A 21,058-nucleotide genomic window follows, 5' to 3' on the forward strand; every position below is an offset into this window, starting at 1 on the left:
GACATTGCTGGATTTCTACGAGCTTCAGCTGGTTCACAGAACTCACCTTATCGCCAACACAGAGATCAGATCACTAGGCAAGGCTCTTCTAAACCAGAAAATGCGCACTGCATTGCCTCAGTGTCCAATCCCCCGCTGGAGAGTCAGACGAGTCCCGGCGGAGTCGCCAAAAGTTGTTGGGGACTCTGGTACCCCAAACGGCAAAGTTCGTTGTCTGACCGCGAGAGACAGGCAACACCAGCAAAGTTCAAATATAATGCTCTTTATTGAAGAGTGCACACGACAATAGAGAGCGAGCTCGTCTCCAAAGAGAACCAGCTAACCTCTTTACAAAATTACCTAGGTTTATATAGACAGTTCCATCGCATCATCACAATTGCAATTACCTAGTTAAGTAGCCACCCCCTTCTTTTGAAACTAGAAACTTGTACCATACATACATTTTTTATGTTCTACAAGATTAAATGTTTTACATGATTTATGATACCTTAACAATCACTAATCAATCTAAAATGTAATTGTTAGGAATAGACATAAAACAGAAACAGGGAGTACTGCACAGGGAGTCTGGAAGTTTGGAATCTTGGCTTCTTATGAGTTCTTTAAACTAATTGTTTCTACATCAGTACGTTTGGTACCATGCTAGGAATGCAGTCCCTTTCTTATCTCATGGTTGCTTAACTTTGTGAGAGACAGACCTGCAACTCCCTGGGACTTTCCACTTATGAATTACCCATAAACCTCTGTTAGGCTGTTAGCCTGACTTTGTTCAGGTTGACACAACTGGCTTTGGGTTACATTTTATTTAGGCCTAACAATTTCTTTCTGCTATTCAAAAAGGGTGGCTAGCAGGATGAAATCAAATCATACATTAATTCTTATGGGACATTATAAAATCCTGCTCCTATATATCCCCCTTTTGACACTAAGATTATTAATTGCCAGTGTCACTTCTTATTTAGTCCACGTAATAGAAAATACTGGGAGGTGATTTGGGCCTGTGGCTTTAGCTTTGCTTACATTTGTTTTATTCAACAGCACATTTTAAATATTTTAATTAAACACAAACAATTTAAAACTAAAAACAATTAGGGGAGTAACATTAGTATGCTAGTAGTTGTGGGAAACCCTCCAGAAAATATGTTATACCAATGGTAAGCTGTTATGTTTTTCTGCAGTGGCAATTCTTAACATGTCACGGTTGCACGTATAATAAGAATGGTCCCGTTTTCCACATTGTTTTTTTTTGTTGTTGTTTGTTTGTTTTGTAGGCAGGCCAGGTTTTAAAGGCTTTTACTTTTTAAGGGATATGCGGAAATTATTCCACTGTTTAGCTATTAAATTTATGAGGTGGTGTACCTTAAGCTTTTTCTCTTATATAGCAGACCAAGTTTGTAATGTTTTTCCTGCTGTGTTAAGCTTTAAGTTTATTTACAGGTAATAGCTGAGAAGCATCATTAGCATATTACCTTAAAGGATTTTTCCAAAAATCATACACACTATACGTTGTTACAGGGATACTTACTAACATTAAATTTATTTCAATGTTTAATATTAACAATAACATTAGCATTAAATCTATTAAAGCTATTTTGTTATACCATGCCTTTCATGCAGGCAATTTGTTTGCTGACCAGGTATGTTCTTTATTTGCAGCTTCTTTTGTGCTGGCAGTCCTCACCTTTCTTTATCAGTTAGGTAATTTGCATCAACACAGGCTTGGTTTTTGGATTCAAAGCCATCAGCAGAGCTCAGAGACTCTGTCTTAACACACAGGGATCTGAAAAAGAAAACACAGCCTATTGCGGCTCTTTTTGGAGCCCTAATAGGATTTTAATTTAGCAGCATGTTTCATTTGCATTTCTTTTACCCCTTTCTACAATATACTCTGCACATGTTCTAGGGAAAATGCACATTCCTTCTATACTATAACTTTTTAAAAACGTTAGCCATATCAATTTTTACATAAGGTGTAACTGTTTTTGTTCTTACCGAGTTTTCATGTACCCTTATCAAAGTGACAGTCTGATTACACAGAGTCATTTTAAGGCTCAGTGTTTTTAACATTGCTTCTTTTTGTTTTGTGCACCTCACCTCTGCTGTTGCTTCAGAGGGTCACTGTTAATTTTTTATTCTTTTACTACAGCTCTTATCTGCTATTGTTACAAAAAAACAACCAAACAAACAAACAAAAAGACTCCAGAATCTCTCCCTATTCTCCTGATTTTGACTGCCCTATTGAAGCCATGACTTGGTCTTTATTTAAAAACATTTTAAATTTTGTAAAGAATCAAGTTACCCCTTAAGGGTTAAATGCTAAATTCCAAACCAAACAACACTAATTACCCGTGTCTTGCAAAAAGGTCTGTCAGTTTTGCAACTTTGAATTAAAGAGACAAATGAATTTTTAGTCGCATTAAAAACAAAAACAAAACCAACTTATCTTCCACCTACAAAACAGGAGTTTTACAAACCAGCTGTGCTGGTTTAGATTCTTAGAACTTTACATATTTTCACAGACAAATAGATACATACACATTTTCTTTTTCTTAACATTTCTTTACACTACTTTGTTTTTACATAGCTGTACATATATTTGGATTATTTACAGGCATTCTTTTGGAAAAGGGCCCATTTTTCCTTCAGAATGGCTGCAAAGAAACCAAGAATTCTCTCTTTAACACGGTCCTTTTTAACATTTTCACAAAGTTTAACTGCTTAATTCTCTCCAGCCTCCGTAGAGTTAACTTTTCACTCTCTTTCCTTAAATCACTTGTTTATCTCCCAAAATGATGCCTTCATGAATCAAATTTAACTATTTTAAGTATTGTTCCAGGGATTCATGCCTGCATTACTGCTTTTCTTTCTCCTGACACTATGCTCTTAGGGCTTCCAACTTGTTTTTCAGTTTATCTGTTGCTTGCCTGCTTGTCTGGGCCCGATCCTGCTTTTTCCAACGAACCGTTTGTGAGTGATATTGTGGTCATTTCACAATTTTGAAAGAAATGTTTAAGGAAAGGGACCAGGAAGGGTGGGGGCTAGTTGAGGAGCCCACCCCCTTGCAGAATTGGTAGTGGAACACTAAAGAATCAGTTTCTGAGGCAGACAACAAAGGGGAACAGAACAAGGGGCTTTTTGTCCTTTTTACAATGAGATGGGAATATGAAGGGGTTGGATCTATCCGGGGCGGGGTTTTTTTGAGAACGGGATATAGGGGAGCGCTCGGTCTGGTGGTGGGAAAGGAGGTTTTTAATAAAGCTTTTAACTTATTATCTGAATTTTTGAGAGAGGTGAGTTTTGATTCTGTCCATCTATGATTTGCCTCTTCCCACCACTGCATGAAACAATTAACCTCTCCTTTAGCCAATTTAGTTTAAGGTTGGCCGAGTTTGTCCTTTAAGATGTCCACTTGGTCTTTGTTCCAAGATTTTAACAGTGGCCACTGAGTTTTGGGATCCCCCCTGAGTTAGCCTAGACTATTTTTCCAGAAATTTACAGGAGTCCAGACCCATCCTAAAATACATAAATGAGCCGGCGTTCGTTTAGGGAACTGTCCCGACTTAGACGTCTGGTTACCCATACAGGAGGACTTCACACACCAATCTCACAAGAAGGAAATTCGGGTTCGTCAGAGCGATGCCCGGTGCAACACACAAAAGGAGCCCACAGGCTACTGCCTCAATCGCCCTTGCTTTCACACCAGGGGTTTTACCCAAAGTGCGGTGCGGCTGCGATTGTGCAAATTCCACTCACTCAGACCGCGGGGACAGGAACCCCTTGGTCGGCCGATCCCCAGACGGAGACGGCACCCAGACTCAAACACTCCACAGGAGGATGGATAGACACAGAGTCAGGACAGTCCTCAGTCCGGACAAAACACAGAAATAATTACCTGACCAGATTCCTGATGTCAGATCCCGGGACCCCTACCAGAACAGAGTGGGAACCAACAGGTTCGATGGCATAGACTTCACTGTGGTCGTGCACCCTTCCATTTAGAAGGAGGACCGCTCAGGCCAAATGCCCAGGTGCCAGCTGCCACGGTCATCCTACAAAATGCTCAGGAATCACGCAGCCCCAGTGAAGACGGTTGCCATCATGCTGGAACCTCCAAATTGTCAAAGTTAGACTCAGGACTCACAGTTTGTCAGACCACTCTGTTTTATTAGCACAGCGCTCTGCTAATAACACCCAGATAATGTAAGCAGCCATGCAAGACCCAAACAGTCTTATTTATACAGACAAAAGAATTAAACAAAGGGACAAAGAGAGTAAAACAGTAAAATTCACCTGGGGCACAGCATTCATATCCTACTTCCTTACTAACTCTTATCGATATAAGGCTAATGCTTCACCAATTGCCCTTAAACGGTGCAACTGCTCTGTGTTAATGTCTGTATTCCTGACGCCTGGATTGCAGCATTCCAGCAATTTTGCTTAAAGGTACAGACAGCATTTCTTTAATCCTTTCTATTTTTACAATATAATTCATTCTACTTTTACAACATCAAGAGTTGTCTGATTTTTTAACCTTGCACTCCGCTCACAACATTTGTGCATATTTTCAATGTGGTGTTGTGCCTTTTCATGTTGCGGGAATGTGTGACTAAGATTTCCAATCATTAATACCGATGGTTGCTATCTTAAAATTGCAGCTATTAAAAATCTTGCAAGGGAAACAAAATACTGCATCTTGCATTTAGAGTACACAAGCCACCGTCTGTTGATAATTTCACCGTTAGAAAGACTTTTGTAGTAATTGTTTTCTGTGAATTTCCTACCTCTAATGTCTTTAGGATATTCAAGACCGGCCTTTCTCAAGTATAATGGGACATAATTATTTATTATAGTTGTTTAAAGATTGCAGCCATGTGCCAATGTCATCTATATTCCATGCTAGTAGTTTCAACTGTTGTAATTTCTTGTTTTGTGTCTGCATCTGTTTCAAATGATTGTTCCATGTGTTGTTGCGTTTCTTGAGCTTTGTCTGCATAAAAATTTTCTTCAGCAGTTACTTGATGATCTTGATCAACTTGGTTATTTTCATGATGTGCAAACATAAGTATAGAACCGTTCTGTGTTTGTATAGCTAATCCTATTTCATCTTTCTGTTTTCTTTTTTGTGACCCAGAAAGTTGTTTTCGATATGACATAACTTATAAGAGTGTTTTTTAAAGAAATAACTGTTAAAATTGTTGTCAGATTATCAGAAATATTATTTAAAATAACTAATATACGATAGCCATGAGCCCGTGACCTTGAGCTAGTGTGAAGAGACCTCACAAGGCGCTCCACCCTGATTGAGAAACAGTAGAGTTGGAAACCCATGTCATTTTTACAAAACCACTTTTTAATTTTAACTGTATAGTGGGCATCAGTCTTAATGTTAGTTACAACTCTATAGCAACCTTATACTGTAAATAGATCAATGGCATTATCCAGTTTAATAAGCAGGGTTTTCAAGTAGTGGGAAGACATAACCGTAGTTTTATTCCTAGGTAAAGCACAAAGTGACCAAAATGAAGTCAGCACAGAATCATCTCATATATCATAGAAAAGTTACACAAGTCCTATTGTGCTTTCTCTTTGTTTGGAAAGACGTTAGCAATAGCAGCACATTTTGGGCACTCCCAGAAATACATGATAATGCCATCAAAAACTGACATTTTCACAGCTCTAGCATGATCTGCTGCACAGATTTTCACAAGGAAGTGTCCCTGGCCTTTTAAACTCATATTAACCATGTATTTACTTTATGGAAGTTGGACAAAACATTGTGAAAACGTAAGACAATGGCTGCCCAACCTCTGGGCCGGCAAAAGTTACACTGACTCACTGGGAAAAAAAGCAAAAGAATCTTAGTACAACATATGGTCACTCTATACTAGGGGTTGGCAACCTTTCAGAAGTGGTGTGCTGAGTCTGCATTTATTCACTCTAATTTAGGGTTTCACGTGCCAGTAATACATTTTTGGAGATCTCTTTCTATAAGTCTATAATATATAACTAAACTATTGTTGTATGTAAAATAAATGAGGTTTTTAAAATGTTTAAGAAGCTTCATTTAAAATTAAATTAAAAAGCAGAGCCCCCCAGGACTGGTGACCAGGATCCGGGCAGTGTGAGTGTCTTTGAAAATCAGCTCAAGTTCCGCCGTTGGCAAGCATGCCATAGGTTGCCTACCCCTGCTCTATACACTAGTAAGGAGATGAACATATTACAGTTGTTGGAGGGCTCTATTTAGCAGTAATAGGCCTATAGGAAAGCCAGTCAACATTTTTTGTTCCTCTATTGAAAACTGGCCCACTCCCTGCCCCAAACCAAACTTGTCACAAATAATTGTCAAAATTGTTAATTTTCTGTTTTTGGCTAAGATATTGATTTTTAAATATATATATATATAAATTGGATTCAGGATTGTTAGCAAGCATTTTTGGCAAACAAAGTTGTTAAATGACAATCTAAATGGCAACACAGTACTGCTTTCATGCTTGGCTCACCCCCAGCCTGCTGGTCCAACAGCTACAGTAGAGGAGGAGATAGGTGGAAAGCTGTAGGACCCCAAAATCCACCTCTTGGGGTGCAGAGTGGCAACAGCAGCAGCAAACCCTCAGGTCCAATCACATGCTACTGGGTACCGCCACCAGCACCACGGACCATGGTGAAGTTAGCACAGCATCTGATCTCAGGGACGGGGCACCCACAGAGCCACAGCAGCTCATCCTGCCGGATGAGATGAATCGCTGCCAGCCTGGGGGAAAGATGCCCTCCCAGCTAGGGTGACCAGATGTCCTGATTTTATAGGGCCAGTCCCAATATTTGTGGCTTTGTCTTATATAGGCACCAATTACCCCCGACCTAGGGTGACCAGACAGCAAGTGTGAAGAATCAGGACAGGGGTAGGGGGTAATAGGAGCCTATATAAGAAAAAGACCCAAAAATTGGGATTGGCCCTATAAAAGTGGGACATCCGGTCACCCTGCCCCAATCCCCTGTCCTGATTTTTCACACATGCTATCTGGTCACCCTATCCCCAGCCCAGCCAGCAGTGTGTGAGCATTCCAATCCAGCCCCTGCTGCTTGGACTGGCTGTCCAGTGAGTCTCTTTCAGTTTCACTTCCTCAGCATGCAGCCAGCAAGCCCTCCCAAGCAGCTTTACCCAACCAAGCCCTGCCGGAGGGGAGGGGGGAGAGAGGGGTCCCTATGGCTAAGGACGGCCCTGCTTCTGTGTAAATAAGCAATTGTATAAATAGTGCTGCTGTGCATCATTTTTATAACAAAATTGTGGAGAATGGGACAATGAGGGTGTTCAAGAGCTTGGTTCTTTTATTTCTGCTATCTGTAGTGAGAGGTTCTATGGTACAGCTGAAAAATGGTGGCTATGAGGATATTGTTATCGCAATTAACCCTGAGTTACCAGAAGATCACAATATCATTAGAAACATACAGGTAAGTACATTTGTATATTTGTCATTCAGTGATATTCAGACTTCCAGGTTATTTCTACCTCTAGATTAGCAGTAATCTTAAAAGCCCAGTTCCAGCTCCCATTAATGTCAAGGGTTGTTAGGGTTTTTTTTCTTTTTTTCTTTTCTTTCCATTTTCATGGGAACTAGATCAATTCTATGGCTACTAAATTTGTTCATAGCTTCACTTTTTATTCAAGTGTTGCTGTTAATAAAATGAGTGTACTCATCTCTTGAAGTTTAACAGGAATATCATGGCTCAGGGTCAGGCTGATTCTATATATCATCTCCTTCTTAATTACTTCCTTTCAAACCATGAGTACCTTAGACTAGAGAATCTCCAGAAAATGGATATTTAATTGCCAATTACTGAACCTCCATTACAATGTTTGCCATTTGTTTTATCTCTCCTTTCCCCCCATCCTTGAAGATATTCACTGTGTTCTTATGTATGAGCAGGATTTTATAATTGTACTATGAGAATTAATGTATGATTTGATTTCATCCTGCCAGCCACCCTTTTTGAATAGCAGAAAGGAATAACCCTCTGGGACATTGGTAGAAATGCATCTGACAGACTGCCTTTTCTTGCTCAACATAAAAACTGTTGTATACCTTTGAAGGTCTCTGTAAAAGATTGTTTGTGTGAATGAGGAATGTATGCATGAGGAAAAGATAAGGTATGAAGGCCATTGTTATAGCCAGATGGTCAAGGAAGAAGGAGGAAAGAGATTTAATGACACCAGAGAACCATCAATGCACATCCATAATTAAGGAAGGGCAGATTGATGACTCTGAGGTGGAGGCTGGCACCCCTAAGGACAGGACAATTGATTAAATCGAAATCAGGACAGGATGACCCTCTTGGGGGTGTATTGGAATGTTTACATCAAAAGATACCACCAATTAAGGAGTAACAGGTCATAAACTGACACAGCAAAATCCATAGACTTCAACAGAGAACAAGGACTATAAGAACAGGGTGGTTTGCCAGGAGACTTTGGGTTCATCTTGTCATACTCCAGGATCATCAGATCGTGACCGACAGAGCCCAGCTCCCCTCTGTGACCAAGCTGGCTGGCCACTAGATTGATCCAGATCTGGACTGGTAACTATGAACATCAACTGGCAGGACTGGGTGCATGGTGTGTGTGTATGTGTGTTGAAACGCATGGTGTGTGTGTATGTGTGTTGAAAAGCATATGCTAACTGCTGTATTCTCAATAAATGCGGGATTTTTGCCTTCTCCCCTTTAAAGATCCCATGTGCTCCTTATACGTATAACGTTTTAAAACCCTTGGTGTGTGTGTACATATATATATATATAGTGATATTTCTGTTTTTAGTTATTCTTTAAGTTCTCAAAGTCACCATGCAGATCTTTGCTCCATGATCTGGTCATTCAGCATTTGCTGTAAAGAGAACAGTAAACTGAAGCGGGCATAGCCATTAACTAGTGGCCCCAAACTACTCAGGAGAGGTGGGGAAGGAGCAAGGAGGAGGGGAACAGGAAAATAGTGACAAAGTAGTGCCCACTGTAGAGGCAGGAAGAAAGTAGACTCTAATAGAAGGATCCCAGGGAGAAGAAAAAGGAAACCATGGGTTATTACTTACTATTTATCATTTTATTTGATTCCTCACGCCCCACAGTACACTTTACAGATTAATGAAAAGTACCGGTCCAGGACTGAACCATTCTTCACCTCAGGCTCATGTAACTGAGGAAATTTCATGTTTGGAAGGATCTCTTTCAGGTTTTATTTTCAGGGATAGGTTGTGGTTTTTATCATAAGCCCTGAGAAAGGGACAGTGTATGTTTGCACTGTCCTAGGAGCACTCCAGACTCTTTCAGAGTTACAATTTGGTCTCTCCTTGCCCCATGAGGGAAATAATCTGTCCCAGCCCTTCCCTTGGCCAAGGTTGGTTTCTTTCTATGTCTTCACATACTTAGTGTTACTTTATGTATTTTTCTTTCCTGGCAAGGCTAAACTACTCATTGCCTCGACCGTTCAATTGTTAATTCATAAAACTTTTCTTTTCTTTCCCTACCAGGACATGGTCAAAGAGGCTTCTACTTACTTGTTCACTGCTACAAAACAGAGATTTTTTTTCAAGGCTGTAAAAATTATAATTCCTCTGCATTGGCCGCCAAAACCTGAGTATTTAAGTGCAAAAACAGAGTCATACGATAAGGTAAGACTTAGAATGCTCATTACAAACCAAAAGTATTTGTTGTGTTCATACCCTTATGACATAGGGTCTTGTCTACAGGGTGGAGTAATGCGCACTGTGGAGGTATGATTTCTAAAACACATTAAAGTATTGCTCATTAATTGATCCTTGTAGACCCTGCTGCTGTGTACTAAATGTTCCCTGATGCACTTTAACGTAGTGCTGCACTTTAGAAATCCCCCACCCAGTATTGCGTGTTACCCCGACGTTTTTCTAACGAGGGAATATAAATTGCTCTTTTTAGAATTTGTATTGCCCCCTAGTGCCCAGTCCTTACCCAGGGAAACAATCCATGGGAGTGTTCGGTGAGTAAAAGCTGCAGGATGAGCCCACTCAACAGAATCATCTGCCACCCTCCATTTCCTGCTGCTCTTTAAACAAGGGCTATTTTATTTTTAGGCAGATGTTATCGTGGCTAATCCTTCCTTGAAGTACGGAGATGATCCCTACACGCTGCAATATGGAGGATGTGGGGAAAAGGGACAATACATTCATTTCACTCCCAACTTCCTGTTAAATGACAGTTTGCATAACATCTATGGATCACGAGGTAGCACCATCTATCCTTAATTTTCTGCTTTTGTTATAAATATGCAATGGGCAAGATTTTCCAAAGTGACTAGTAATTTGAGATGCCTCAGTTTTTGGTTGCCCAGCCTGCGAAACTTTAAAAGAGCCTGTTTTTTCAGACAGTGTTGAACATCAGGCTCCCTGGATGAGTCTTAAGTTGAACACCCAGAAATGGGGGCACCTAAAATTACCAGTCTCTTGAAAATTCTGGTTAATAATTTTACAGTAAATGAGGGTTGTTTTTCCTCATAAACCATTGCTTTGACTTGTAAATAATCTATATCTTAACATTACAGTGCAGTAAACTAATCTGAGAGTTGAGGTGGGTGTAACCTGGTAAACATGAAGGTAAAACCAGTCCCAGAGAATTCTAGAATAGACCAAACTCTCATGAGCGGATCCCGCTCTGAGGACGTGAAGGTTTTTCTTGGAACTTCTGAAAGTCACATTTGCCCAACTACCCTTCTTGTAAGTGTACATTCACAAGGAATTAACAATATTCCCATTTTGATTTCATCAGCCAGTTTTTTGACTGCATGGGCATTGCCTATGCGAGGCCATTATTAAGCAAATAAAAAAGCCCCAATAGAGACCTCTCAGTTTTGTGCAGTGTAACCTGCTATCATTAACAATGACTTTCTCCTATGCCCATTTAACCAATATACTGTCCAATTTATTTATCTCTGTTCCATACACAAGTTAGAATCAATCATTTATGTGTTTCTTTTATAATAGAGCTACGTCAAAACCAGTCTCTCAAATCTGAACCCTGGTAAAGGTGCAAGGTTATTTGGATTCAAATCCAAGACAAACCTGCATTAGCTTGGATCAAAATGTTAGAGGTTTTTTGGCCTAAAATGGTGGAAATCTCACCAGAACAGTCTTTCTCATCAGATTTCTGGCAATTTGGGATAAAAATCTCCTTAGAATAATTCACTGGATTCTAGTTAAGTCAAATACAGACCCAAATTCTAGCTGGGTAAAGCATTGAACTCAAATATTGAATTCTGCCTTAAACTTAATCTGATGTGAGCTCTGCTTCCTTGGCCCATCTTTAGTTAGACAACATTATATACATTCTATATGTCAATGGCTTTACCAACACCTGCAAGAAAGGGGTAAATTATCTTAAGGTAATAATTGGAGATATACCCTTCTCCTAGAACTGGAAGGGACCTTGAAAGGTCATCAAGTCCAGCCCCCTGCCTTCACTAGCAGGACCAGTTTTTGCCACAGATCCTTAAGTGGCCCCCTCAAGGATTGAACTCACAACCCTGGGTTTAGCAGGCCAATGCTCAAACCACTGATCTATCCCTCCCCCTTGGTCTTGGTGAGATAGTTTGGTTTTCTGTGAAAGTGTTCTGATTGTCTAACCTTTTACACTTTTTCCGCCTTCAACTATCTATGTAATCCTTAGTTTTACCATAAACTGAAGTTAAACTAACTTCTGTATGGTTTTCTAATATACACCTTTTCCTTTGTGTTATATAAGAGCTAAGAATGATGATTTTAAAAGACATGGGTAACATGAGAAACCTTGCTTGATACCTGGAATAGTCAGAAGCTACTGTATGGAAACAGATCTTTACTTTAGGTCTGTTAATGTTCTGGGAGGGTTAATCTGAACACAGTGAGCTATTTGGGTTTCAAGCCGGATCCCACAGTGAGTCCTGTGTGGGCACAAGGGTATGTACAAGCAGAGGCGGTTGTAGAATTGGGCCTAAATTAGTTTAAATTATGTATGGAAATATAAAGTAAACTTGAAAGTATTATATTTAGAATTCACATATGCTCCTGCTCTTCCACAGCTAAAGTTTTTGTCCATGAATGGGCCCATCTTCGTTGGGGAGTATTTGATGAATATAATTACGATGCACCTTTCTATTTGTCTGTAAACTCTGGAAAAGAAACTATTGAAGCAACTAGGTACCAATGTTTTAAATTTTGTCTTCAGCTGATGAAATTTTAAATATCTCAGTGATACTTGTCACATACTGGTTATCTGTGTTCAGTCTGTACTTTGAGCCCCACGCAAAGAGTTTTGGCAAGTTGTTGTTCATAGGATTAAAAAAAAGCTTATACAATAATGTTTAACTAACAATATTGCTGTCTACAGATCAGTCTCATTGAATCTTCACTATCATTTTGTAATGTGTCACATTTTTACCACTAAATGAGCTTTTAATTTAGATGCTCTTACAGATTTTAGTTCCTATTCTCTACATTCTGATTTACCCTGGCTTACAACTAGCAGTTAGCATGTAGTAAATAAGAATGTTTTCTCAAGTTCCTCGGGGGTTGGGGGGAAGATCCTGGAAGTTACAAAACATTCTTACTAGTTCATGTTTAGTGTTATTGAAATATTAAAAAGGGACATGGTCAAAGTACACACCCCATTATTGCCCTGTTTTAGCGCTATTACTATCTTATGATAATGTTCTCTAGATTCTTCATATTTAAGTGCGTTATTTTTAAATGTTCAACTCTGTCAATGAGAAACAAAAAATAGAGTGAGACTGGATATCTCAGAGGGTTTTAAATGGGATACAGAACTTTTCACCTCTCAGGCACTGATCTGAACTGGAACCAGTTTGATCATGCCTAAAACTCATTACCATCTGCCAGTCACTTGTTGACTGCTGTAAAATGAATTGGTGTTTTCAGTCCAATTCCTAATGGATAAGTATCAATATCACCAAACTTCTGTACTGCAATTGGCACTCTAATTGGCAGTCACCACCGAAGGAAACTGACAGGGCTCCCTGCTCCGCCCTTTCAAACACCGCAAACTGGCTGGACACTTTCCAGGTTTATAAGCATCAGTGTGTTATTTATTAGGTTCCCTCCACCAGTTCCTCAGTACAGCCTTGGGCAGCAACGTACGAGTGTACATAAACTTCCCCATAGCCCACTCTCTGGGGTGGCAGAGGGAAAGATCTCCTCATGGTGAGCCCCTGTATCTCCTGGCCAGGGGCGGCTCTACAAATTTGGCCGCCCCAAGCAATCATACCCGGGAGGCGCCCCCGAGCCGCGGGAGCAGCGGACCTCCCGCAGGCATGACTGCGGAGGGTCCGCTGGTCGCGCGGCTCGGCTGGACCTCCCGCAGCTGCGGGCGGTTCGCTGGTCCAGCGGCTCCGGTTGAGCTGCCGCAGGCATGCCTGCGGGAGGTCCAGCTGAGCCGCAGGGCCAGCGAACCGTCCGCAGTCATGCCTGCGGGAGGTCCACTGGAGCCGCCGGCCGAGCGCCCCCTCCGCAGTCATGCCTGCGGCAGGTCCACTGCTCCCAGGGCTCCGGTGGACCTCCCGCAGGCATGACTGCGGCAGGTCCGCCGGCCCAGCCTGCCGCCCCCCCGGGAAAGGGCCGCCCCAGGCGGGTGCTTGCCCCGCTGGGCTCTGGAGCCGGCCCTGCTCCTGGCAGCCTCCCTCTTGCACTTCCTTCCTGCCTCTTTACTGCTCCCAGCTGATGGGTTGATTGCTCTCATTAGCACATCAGCCCTGTGTCTAATTAAGCCATTGAACACCCGTCTCCCAGTTAAGTTCACTCCAGGGGGAATAGCTAGTACCTTGGTGATCAGAGTGTTGGCTGAGCTCTAGCCCTAGAACTCTGTCCCAGAGACAGTGATTGAATGGGAATGGAAAAGGTAGTACCAGTTCACCTCAGGAGAGGGTCCTTCAAGTCTGGATTGAGGCATATTGATGGAGTAGTGGAGGCACTTGCACTGTTATTCTTCACATAGATGGTGTTTCACACACAACCTATAAATAATTTCTAGAGGATGCCTCTGGAGAGGAAAAAAAAAGGCTACCAGTATTTTATTATTGTGACCACTTGTAAATTAGATTGTAAAGTCTTTGGAGCAGAGATGGTGTCTAACATGGGTGGCGGGTATCAAAGGCAGGGGAAGCTAAGCTTACCCAGACTGCCTGCGTGGCCCCACCCACACTCCTCCCCTATCCCCTCCTGCTTCCGGCCTCGCTCTGCTGTGGCTCTTCCTTCTTGTGTGGCCAGAGCCTCGGGCCAGTGGCACTGGAACCAGGCACCCGGGGGCATTGCCCTCCCACTTTCTGAAAGTGGACGGGCCTAGCCGGACCCCACCCCTTCCCCTCCTCTTCCCCCCTCAAGCCCCACCCCCTGGAAAGACCAGCATGGAGTCCAGCTGGGGAGCCCGGGCAGCTGTGGGCAGGCATGGCAGACCCTCCACCTGCCTGGGGTGCAGGTAGGGGATGGGGGGGCCGAGAGCAGCCCCCGAACCATGTCTCCACTGTCCGGCTGCCCAGGGCCGCAGCCTACAGCTGCCCGCAAAGCTCTCCCCGACCCGGCTCCAGCCGGGGGGGAGGAGAGGGGAGGGACCCAGAGTTGCAGCCTTGCCATGATAAGATAAGCCACGGACCCTCCACCTGCCCACAGCTGCCCACGTGTCCCTTATAATGGCCAGGCCATGGCTCCGAGGCCCCGCACCCTGGCCGGAGCTGGGTTGGGGAGAGCTGCGCGGGCAGCGGTGGGGAGCCTGGGTCCCTCCACCTGCCCTGGGTGGGGGGCCTGTGACACAAGCAAGGGCTGCTTCTGCCTCCACCTTGGGTGGGAGCCTCCAGACCTACCACTCTTGGGAGGGCTCCAGGGCCCTTGCCGCAGGCTTGGGCTAGTGGGGGCCGGCCTGCAGCCAGGGATTCTGGGTGGCTGGAGCCAGTGCTCGTGCCACCCACCCACCTGGCGATCCAGGGTGGGTGGGGCATGCTGTCCGCCCACGGTGGTGGGGGCCGCGCTCAGCTGCCTGCCCGCTCAACTGCCTGCTGCTCTGGGGCTGGGGGCTGGGGGCTGGGCTGCCTGCCAACTCGGTGCTCCAGGAATGGGGAGAGGCCTCTGGGCTCCAGCAGGGGAAGGTGGGCAGGAGGGGCAGGGCCCCAGGCAGAAGGGATGGGGCGGCCGGGGGCTAGCCTCCCCAAGTCCATGGTTCACCCACTGCCCATGGTGTCTAACTAATGCCAATCGTGTTTGGAGGTTTTGGGCCTACCACGATTCAAATAAACAACAGATTATTATTTGTTGATTATATGTGGCTTGTTAGATAAGCCTCTTTCTAACACCTTCCTTCAGATGTTCGGCTGATGTCATGGGTAAATATATATTCCAAAGCTGCACAGGAAACAGCTGCACGATAAGAGACTGTGAATATGATCAACAGACAAAGCTGTATGAAGCTGGATGTACATTTGTACCAGAAAAAACACAAAATGCCCCAGCATCTATAATGTACATGCAAAGCCTCCCTTCTGTAAGTATTGTTACTGCTTTTTGACGCAATTAGGTATTCAGGGTCTTGTGGGTTGTTTCCATTAGGAGAAACTGATATGGAGTAAAGTATTTCTTTGATGCAATCTTGTTAGTTTACAAAGTATATACACAAAGTCCTGTTACTCTGAATACAGTAGGAATCAAACAATAGGAGATATTTTCTTTGTTCACAGTTCCAAGCCTCTTTCAAGCCATCACTCTGCCCAAAAAACTTCCCCTCTGCTTTCCAAACAACATTTCCAGTCCTCCCTCCCCATGCCCAACATTTGCTGAAGTATAGTGAGGTGGATCCACTGGCTTTCATTTACCTTCTCATTGCCAGGCCTATTTGCCTCATCACCCACCCATTCCACGTGTGCACCCATCCCCCCTCCCTCCCCCACACACACACAGAATAAAAGATCTTACTTAGGGCACTGCTTTGCACTGCAGCTTCCCTCTACTGAGAGAAAAAGTCTACATTTCAGTGAGCAACCCAGTCCTATACAAGACACAGAAGGAGAAGGTCTGGAGAAAGCAGTATCACCGTGAGTTAGAGGTTGATGTCCTTCATGGCATAGAGTCATCGTAGAGATGCATGATCCAGGACCAGGGTGAATTAGTTGCCAAGAAGGTAATATTGGAGTGCCTCCATGGCCCATTTCACAGCTAAGTCCTTTTTTTCTATAATGGAGTAGGCCTCTCTTGGGAACAATTTGTAACTCAGAATGGGATTTTCCTCACCATCAACCACTTGGGAGAAGACAGCCTCCATCCAGCTTCAGAAGCATCAGTGTGTAGGAGGAATTCCTTGAAGTCCAGGTTGTATAAAATGGGCTCCCTACAGAGGTGAGGCTTTTGTGGCTGAAAGACCTTCTCACGGGTTTCCATCCAATGGATCTTTCTCAAGCTGCTGTTCTTGAGCAGATTGTTGAGAAAGGCCACAGTAGACGAGAACCCTGCTACAAACTGGTAGTAGTATCCTGCCAGCCACTGCCCATGACCTGCTGTGGACACAGATCATGGGAAGTCCCACCTTCATGGGTCTGACAGACAGCACCCCCATGACTCCTGATTGGCTCCCCACCCTATATAAATCTAAGGGGCATTCCAGGAATGTCCAGGGAACAGCATGAAGTCTCTGTAGCTGCCATGACTTCTTCCTGCCCCAATCTCAGCTTGATTGGGACTTCACCTTCTGACTTGGACCCCAAAATGTGACTTGGACTCTCACTCTTTTACTGACTCTGCCTTGGAACCTGACTATGCACTCCTCAGCTGCTCTCTACCTCAGATATTGAACCTGGTCCTTGCTGCTGCTAACACCACCTAACAAGAGGTTCACATGAGCTACAGATAGGCCTTCCCCAGCCTGCTGTGGCTTTAAAAGATTGACATTCTGACAGGGCAATGTCCTGCTCCTGTCTTCTCCTGTCTTCAGAGACTCAGCGACCTTAATTGTCAACCACCCCAATGCAATTTATTTGCATTTGCTCTTCCCACCCCCTTACTGATCCAGGCACCATAATTATCTACAGTTTCAGTTTCTCCTCAGTTCTCTGAGGAGAGGAGAGAGAAGGGATCTCTCTACTAAGAGATCATTCCTGGTTTTGGCTCTGCTAGTCTGCCTTTATCTCCCCTGCATTGTCTTCCTGTGCTAATGGGCCAATTTGCTCATTAGTCCTCCTCCTTTAAAGAAAGCACTGGCTCAGCTGTTGGTTCCCCTGGGCCCTTGAAGACCACTGGGCTTGGGGTGCCTTTCTTCGATCCCGCATTCATTTCCTTTGAGAGATGGATTGCGGCTCCCACTTCTTCTATGCCCGGCAGAAAAAGAAGGGGGCTAAGAAGCATGTCACCTGCCTTTTGGCAGAGGATGTCACCTCTTCATGGATCTGGTGGAGATGCATGTGAGGGCCAAGACCTTCTATTCCAGACTCTTCTCCCTGGTCCAATCCACACCGATGCCTGCAGGGTGCTCTGGGACGGAGTCCTGACGGTCAGCGCAGGTGACCAGGACTGGCTGGAGCTGCGTCTCACTCTTACCGAGTTCTCAGAAACCCTCCATCAGATGCCCACTAATACATCTCTGGATATGGGCGGGCTGACTGTGGAGTTCTACTGCGTGTTTTGGGACGTCCTCAGTCCGGACCTTGCCATCATCGGGGCTGAGTCCTTAGGAAGTGGGGTGCCTCTCCTGTTATGCAGGCAAGCTGAACTCACCTTGCTACCAAAGAAGGGGGACCTCCATGACCTTCGGAATTGGCGTCCCATCTCGCTCCTCAGCATGGACTACAAGGCCCCATCTTCATGAATATGACTGGTACCAGGGCCAAGGCCAGGTCCGTGTCCACCAGACCCATGGAGGAAGCCTGGCCATTGTGGGATGCTGCAGTCAGGTCACGCTCTGAGCAGCTAAGTTTCAAATCAGTTGCTGCTGCTGAGTGGCCAGTTGCTGTAGGAGCCACTGTTGCTGCTGGTGTTGGTGGGTGCTCTGCTCCACCACTGATTTCAGTAGTTGCTCCATGTGCATATTGCTGGGGAGTATCTTCCGAGAGTGTTAATTTTTAAAAAAATGTCCTGACCTCTTCCCTTCCCCTAGTGCTAGATCTGTGCCTGCATTCTCCCCCAAGTTTGTTCTGCATGGGCTGCCTCTGGAGTGCCCCTTTGTGGCCCTTCAGGGTATGATTCATCTAGCTGCAGGTCTCTGCTGATATGTTGCTATGTCTACGGGGTCCAAAGTAGTATTGCTTTTGCCCTCTGGCCAAGGGTCAATTGAGTCCTACCCCTTCCAAAGGAATCAGGAACAACAAACAACAACAAAAAACACAACTCAAAACAGAGTTGTCCAATGAAACTTATGTGGGACGCAGCCTTTCAATTCAAGGCTTGTCTCCAAACAGTTCTTGCTTCTGCTGATCCCCCAGGATCTGATTGTCCCTTCTAGCAGGAGCTTGTCAGGCCAGCAAGCTGGCTCAGACTCTGATCTGCAACCAGGCTTCTCTCTGGAGAAGCAGAGTTCTGCTCTTCTTCCTGGGCAGCCCTGAGCTTAGCTAAGTTTCCTTTAGCTCCTCTCTCCGTGCCTGACATTTGCTGTTGGTGTAGTGGGATGGGGCCAACTGGGTCCATAAGTTCTCATTAACCCTTTTATTGCCAGTGTGGGGCCTATCTGTCCCATTAGAGGTGTATGGAAATACCCTGACATTGTGGTAACTTTTGCTCCCGTTTGGGTCAGATAACAAAGTTACCCAGCTGGGACATTTTCTGTTACAACATTGAGAAGGTTTATTCCTTTGTGATAGTCTAATCCTGTGATGTGCTAAACTCCCACTAAAATGTATGGATATTGAGTGTGCTCAGCAATCTGACAGAGGTACTCCACACCTTACTTCTGGAGCTTTGAAAATATTCTATGGGCTAAATTCTGCCCTGCTGGGAGTAGCAAGGGGGCACAGACACAGTGAGCTATTTATCCTCTGCCAGCTAGGACGATCAGAGGGTTTTTGTTTTGAAAACTTTTCCCCCTTCTGCATGATTTTCCCCTGGCAGAGTATGTTGTGTCCCAGATGAGTTAGAGCCTTATGTGTCAATTCACTGAGACTCCATAGTAACTACATAACTGTGAACTTTACTGATGATATCTGCATTGCCAGGGCATCCTTACAACACTGATTAAATACAGGTATGTCTACACTGCACTCAGAGGTATGACGGAAGTTCAGGTACACATATTGGTGCTAGCTTTAATCTAGCTAGCGAGGCTAAAAATAGCAACAAAGACATGGTGACATGGACACTGGTGCAGGCTAGCAATGTGGAGTATATATCCAGGGTTTGGGGTGGGTTTGTACAGCCCAGGCTGCCACATCTTTACTTCTATATATAGACAAACTAGCTGGATTAAAGACAGCATGTGTATGCCCGCCTGAGCTCCAGTCATACCTCTCATTGCAGTGTGGACATACCTGTTTAACCCTTGAGACAGATTCTTTGGGAACACTCTTCTTTGATGACTTCTTCCAAGGTCCAGGACATAGAAGGATTTTATTCTCTATAGCCTTTAGAGCAGGCAAAGAATTTCTGTATTTGTGGTGAGCAATGGAAATACAGTAGACTGTGATTTGCTACTACATGTGTTCACTTGCTTTTCAGTAATCATTCTTCTCTTCCAATTGGCTTCTTTTAGGTGGTTGAGTTCTGTGATCAAAGTACTCATAATGAAAAGGCTACAAATATGCAGAACAAAATGTGCAACTACAAAAGCACCTGGGAAGTAATTATGAACTCTCCTGACTTCAGTAACACCTCTCCAATAAATAGCACAAGTCCTCCATTTGAGACCTCCTTCTCATTGCTGCAGACCAAAGACAGAGTAGTCTGTCTAGTACTTGATGTTTCTGGGAGCATGTCTGGGGTAAGAATAAACATATAAGTTCTTTTTTTTAGCAGTTATAAAACAATGTGGTGTATACAGTGGCGTAGCCAGGTTCTAACATCAGGGGGAGCGAACACATAAAAAAAGGCGCCACCCGACATATCAAATAACACCTCTACCTCGATATAACGTGACCCAATATAACAGGAATTCGGATATAACGGGACAAAGCAGTGCTCCGGGGGGCTGCACACGCACCCGGTGGGACAGCCCCTCTCATCTCTCCTGAGGGGGCTGCTCTGCAATCTGTGGCCCCTGGAAGCAGGCAGCACACAGGAGCTGGGGGGGGGCACAGTCCTCCGCATAAGAGAGACAATCGGACAGAGGTGGGCAGGGTCTGTTGGGGGGTTGCATGGGGGAGAGGGAGTGGGGGGCTGCACTGGGAGACTCCAATGCAGCACCTAGCCACGCTGGCTCTGTGCATCATGAGGCACTCGGGAAAAGGAGGCAGCAAGAGAGAGGCCGAGGAGGAGTGACCTTCCCCTCCCAGCTGGGTCTGTGAGACCCTGATCTCACAGAGTCTCAGCGCTACAGGCACCCAGCCCCCAGGTACTGGGCTGCAGTGCAAGCTAGAGGGACTGATACAGAGAAGTCAGGACCAGTCAGAGCACTTCCCATGTCATCATGAAAACTCACTCCTGGAAAGCTGGGTGAGGGGGGAATATATATCAAGGTGGGTGAGGTAATATATTTTATTGGACCAGCTTCTGTTGGTGAGAGAGACAAGCTTTTGAACTTTCACAGAACTCTTCTTCAGGAAGAAGAAAGATCTCCATGAAAGCTCCAAAGCTTGTCTCTCTCTCTCTCACCGACAAAAGTTGCTCCAATAAAAGATATTACCTCACCCACCTTGTGACTCTAATTTCCTGGGAACAACAGGGCTACACTAACCCAGCATACAAAAATGCAAGAGTCACATGAACAGCACAGAGTGACCACCATCCCCTGACAGGAGAGGGAAAATCAGGCTACTTCTCCCTGCCCCCCAACATGGTGCCTGGACTTGTGTTTGCCAAAGCACATGGGCTAAACTAAACATACTACAACAGCAGATAGTTCGTTCCAGCCTTCCCTTGGGAGACAATTC

The 21,058-nt window shown here is 44.4% G+C and overlaps 1 protein-coding gene across 1 annotated transcript in view; it reads left to right on the forward strand.

The window, feature by feature from the left end:
- The first annotated feature begins 7,137 nt into the window (after positions 1-7,137).
- LOC123376057 (calcium-activated chloride channel regulator 1-like) overlaps positions 7,138-21,058 on the forward strand; it is a 40,891-nt gene continuing 26,970 nt past the window's right edge. Inside the window, exons 1-6 of the mRNA XM_045027710.1 lie at positions 7,138-7,449; positions 9,519-9,659; positions 10,098-10,248; positions 12,077-12,194; positions 15,363-15,540; positions 19,723-19,950. Coding sequence (XP_044883645.1) covers positions 7,300-7,449; positions 9,519-9,659; positions 10,098-10,248; positions 12,077-12,194; positions 15,363-15,540; positions 19,723-19,950 — 966 coding nt within the window. The 5' untranslated portion in view covers positions 7,138-7,299. The remainder of the gene's footprint in view (positions 7,450-9,518; positions 9,660-10,097; positions 10,249-12,076; positions 12,195-15,362; positions 15,541-19,722; positions 19,951-21,058) is intronic.

This window comes from Mauremys mutica, chromosome 8 (assembly GCF_020497125.1).
Source record: "Mauremys mutica isolate MM-2020 ecotype Southern chromosome 8, ASM2049712v1, whole genome shotgun sequence".
Taxonomy (NCBI): Eukaryota; Metazoa; Chordata; order Testudines; family Geoemydidae; genus Mauremys; species Mauremys mutica.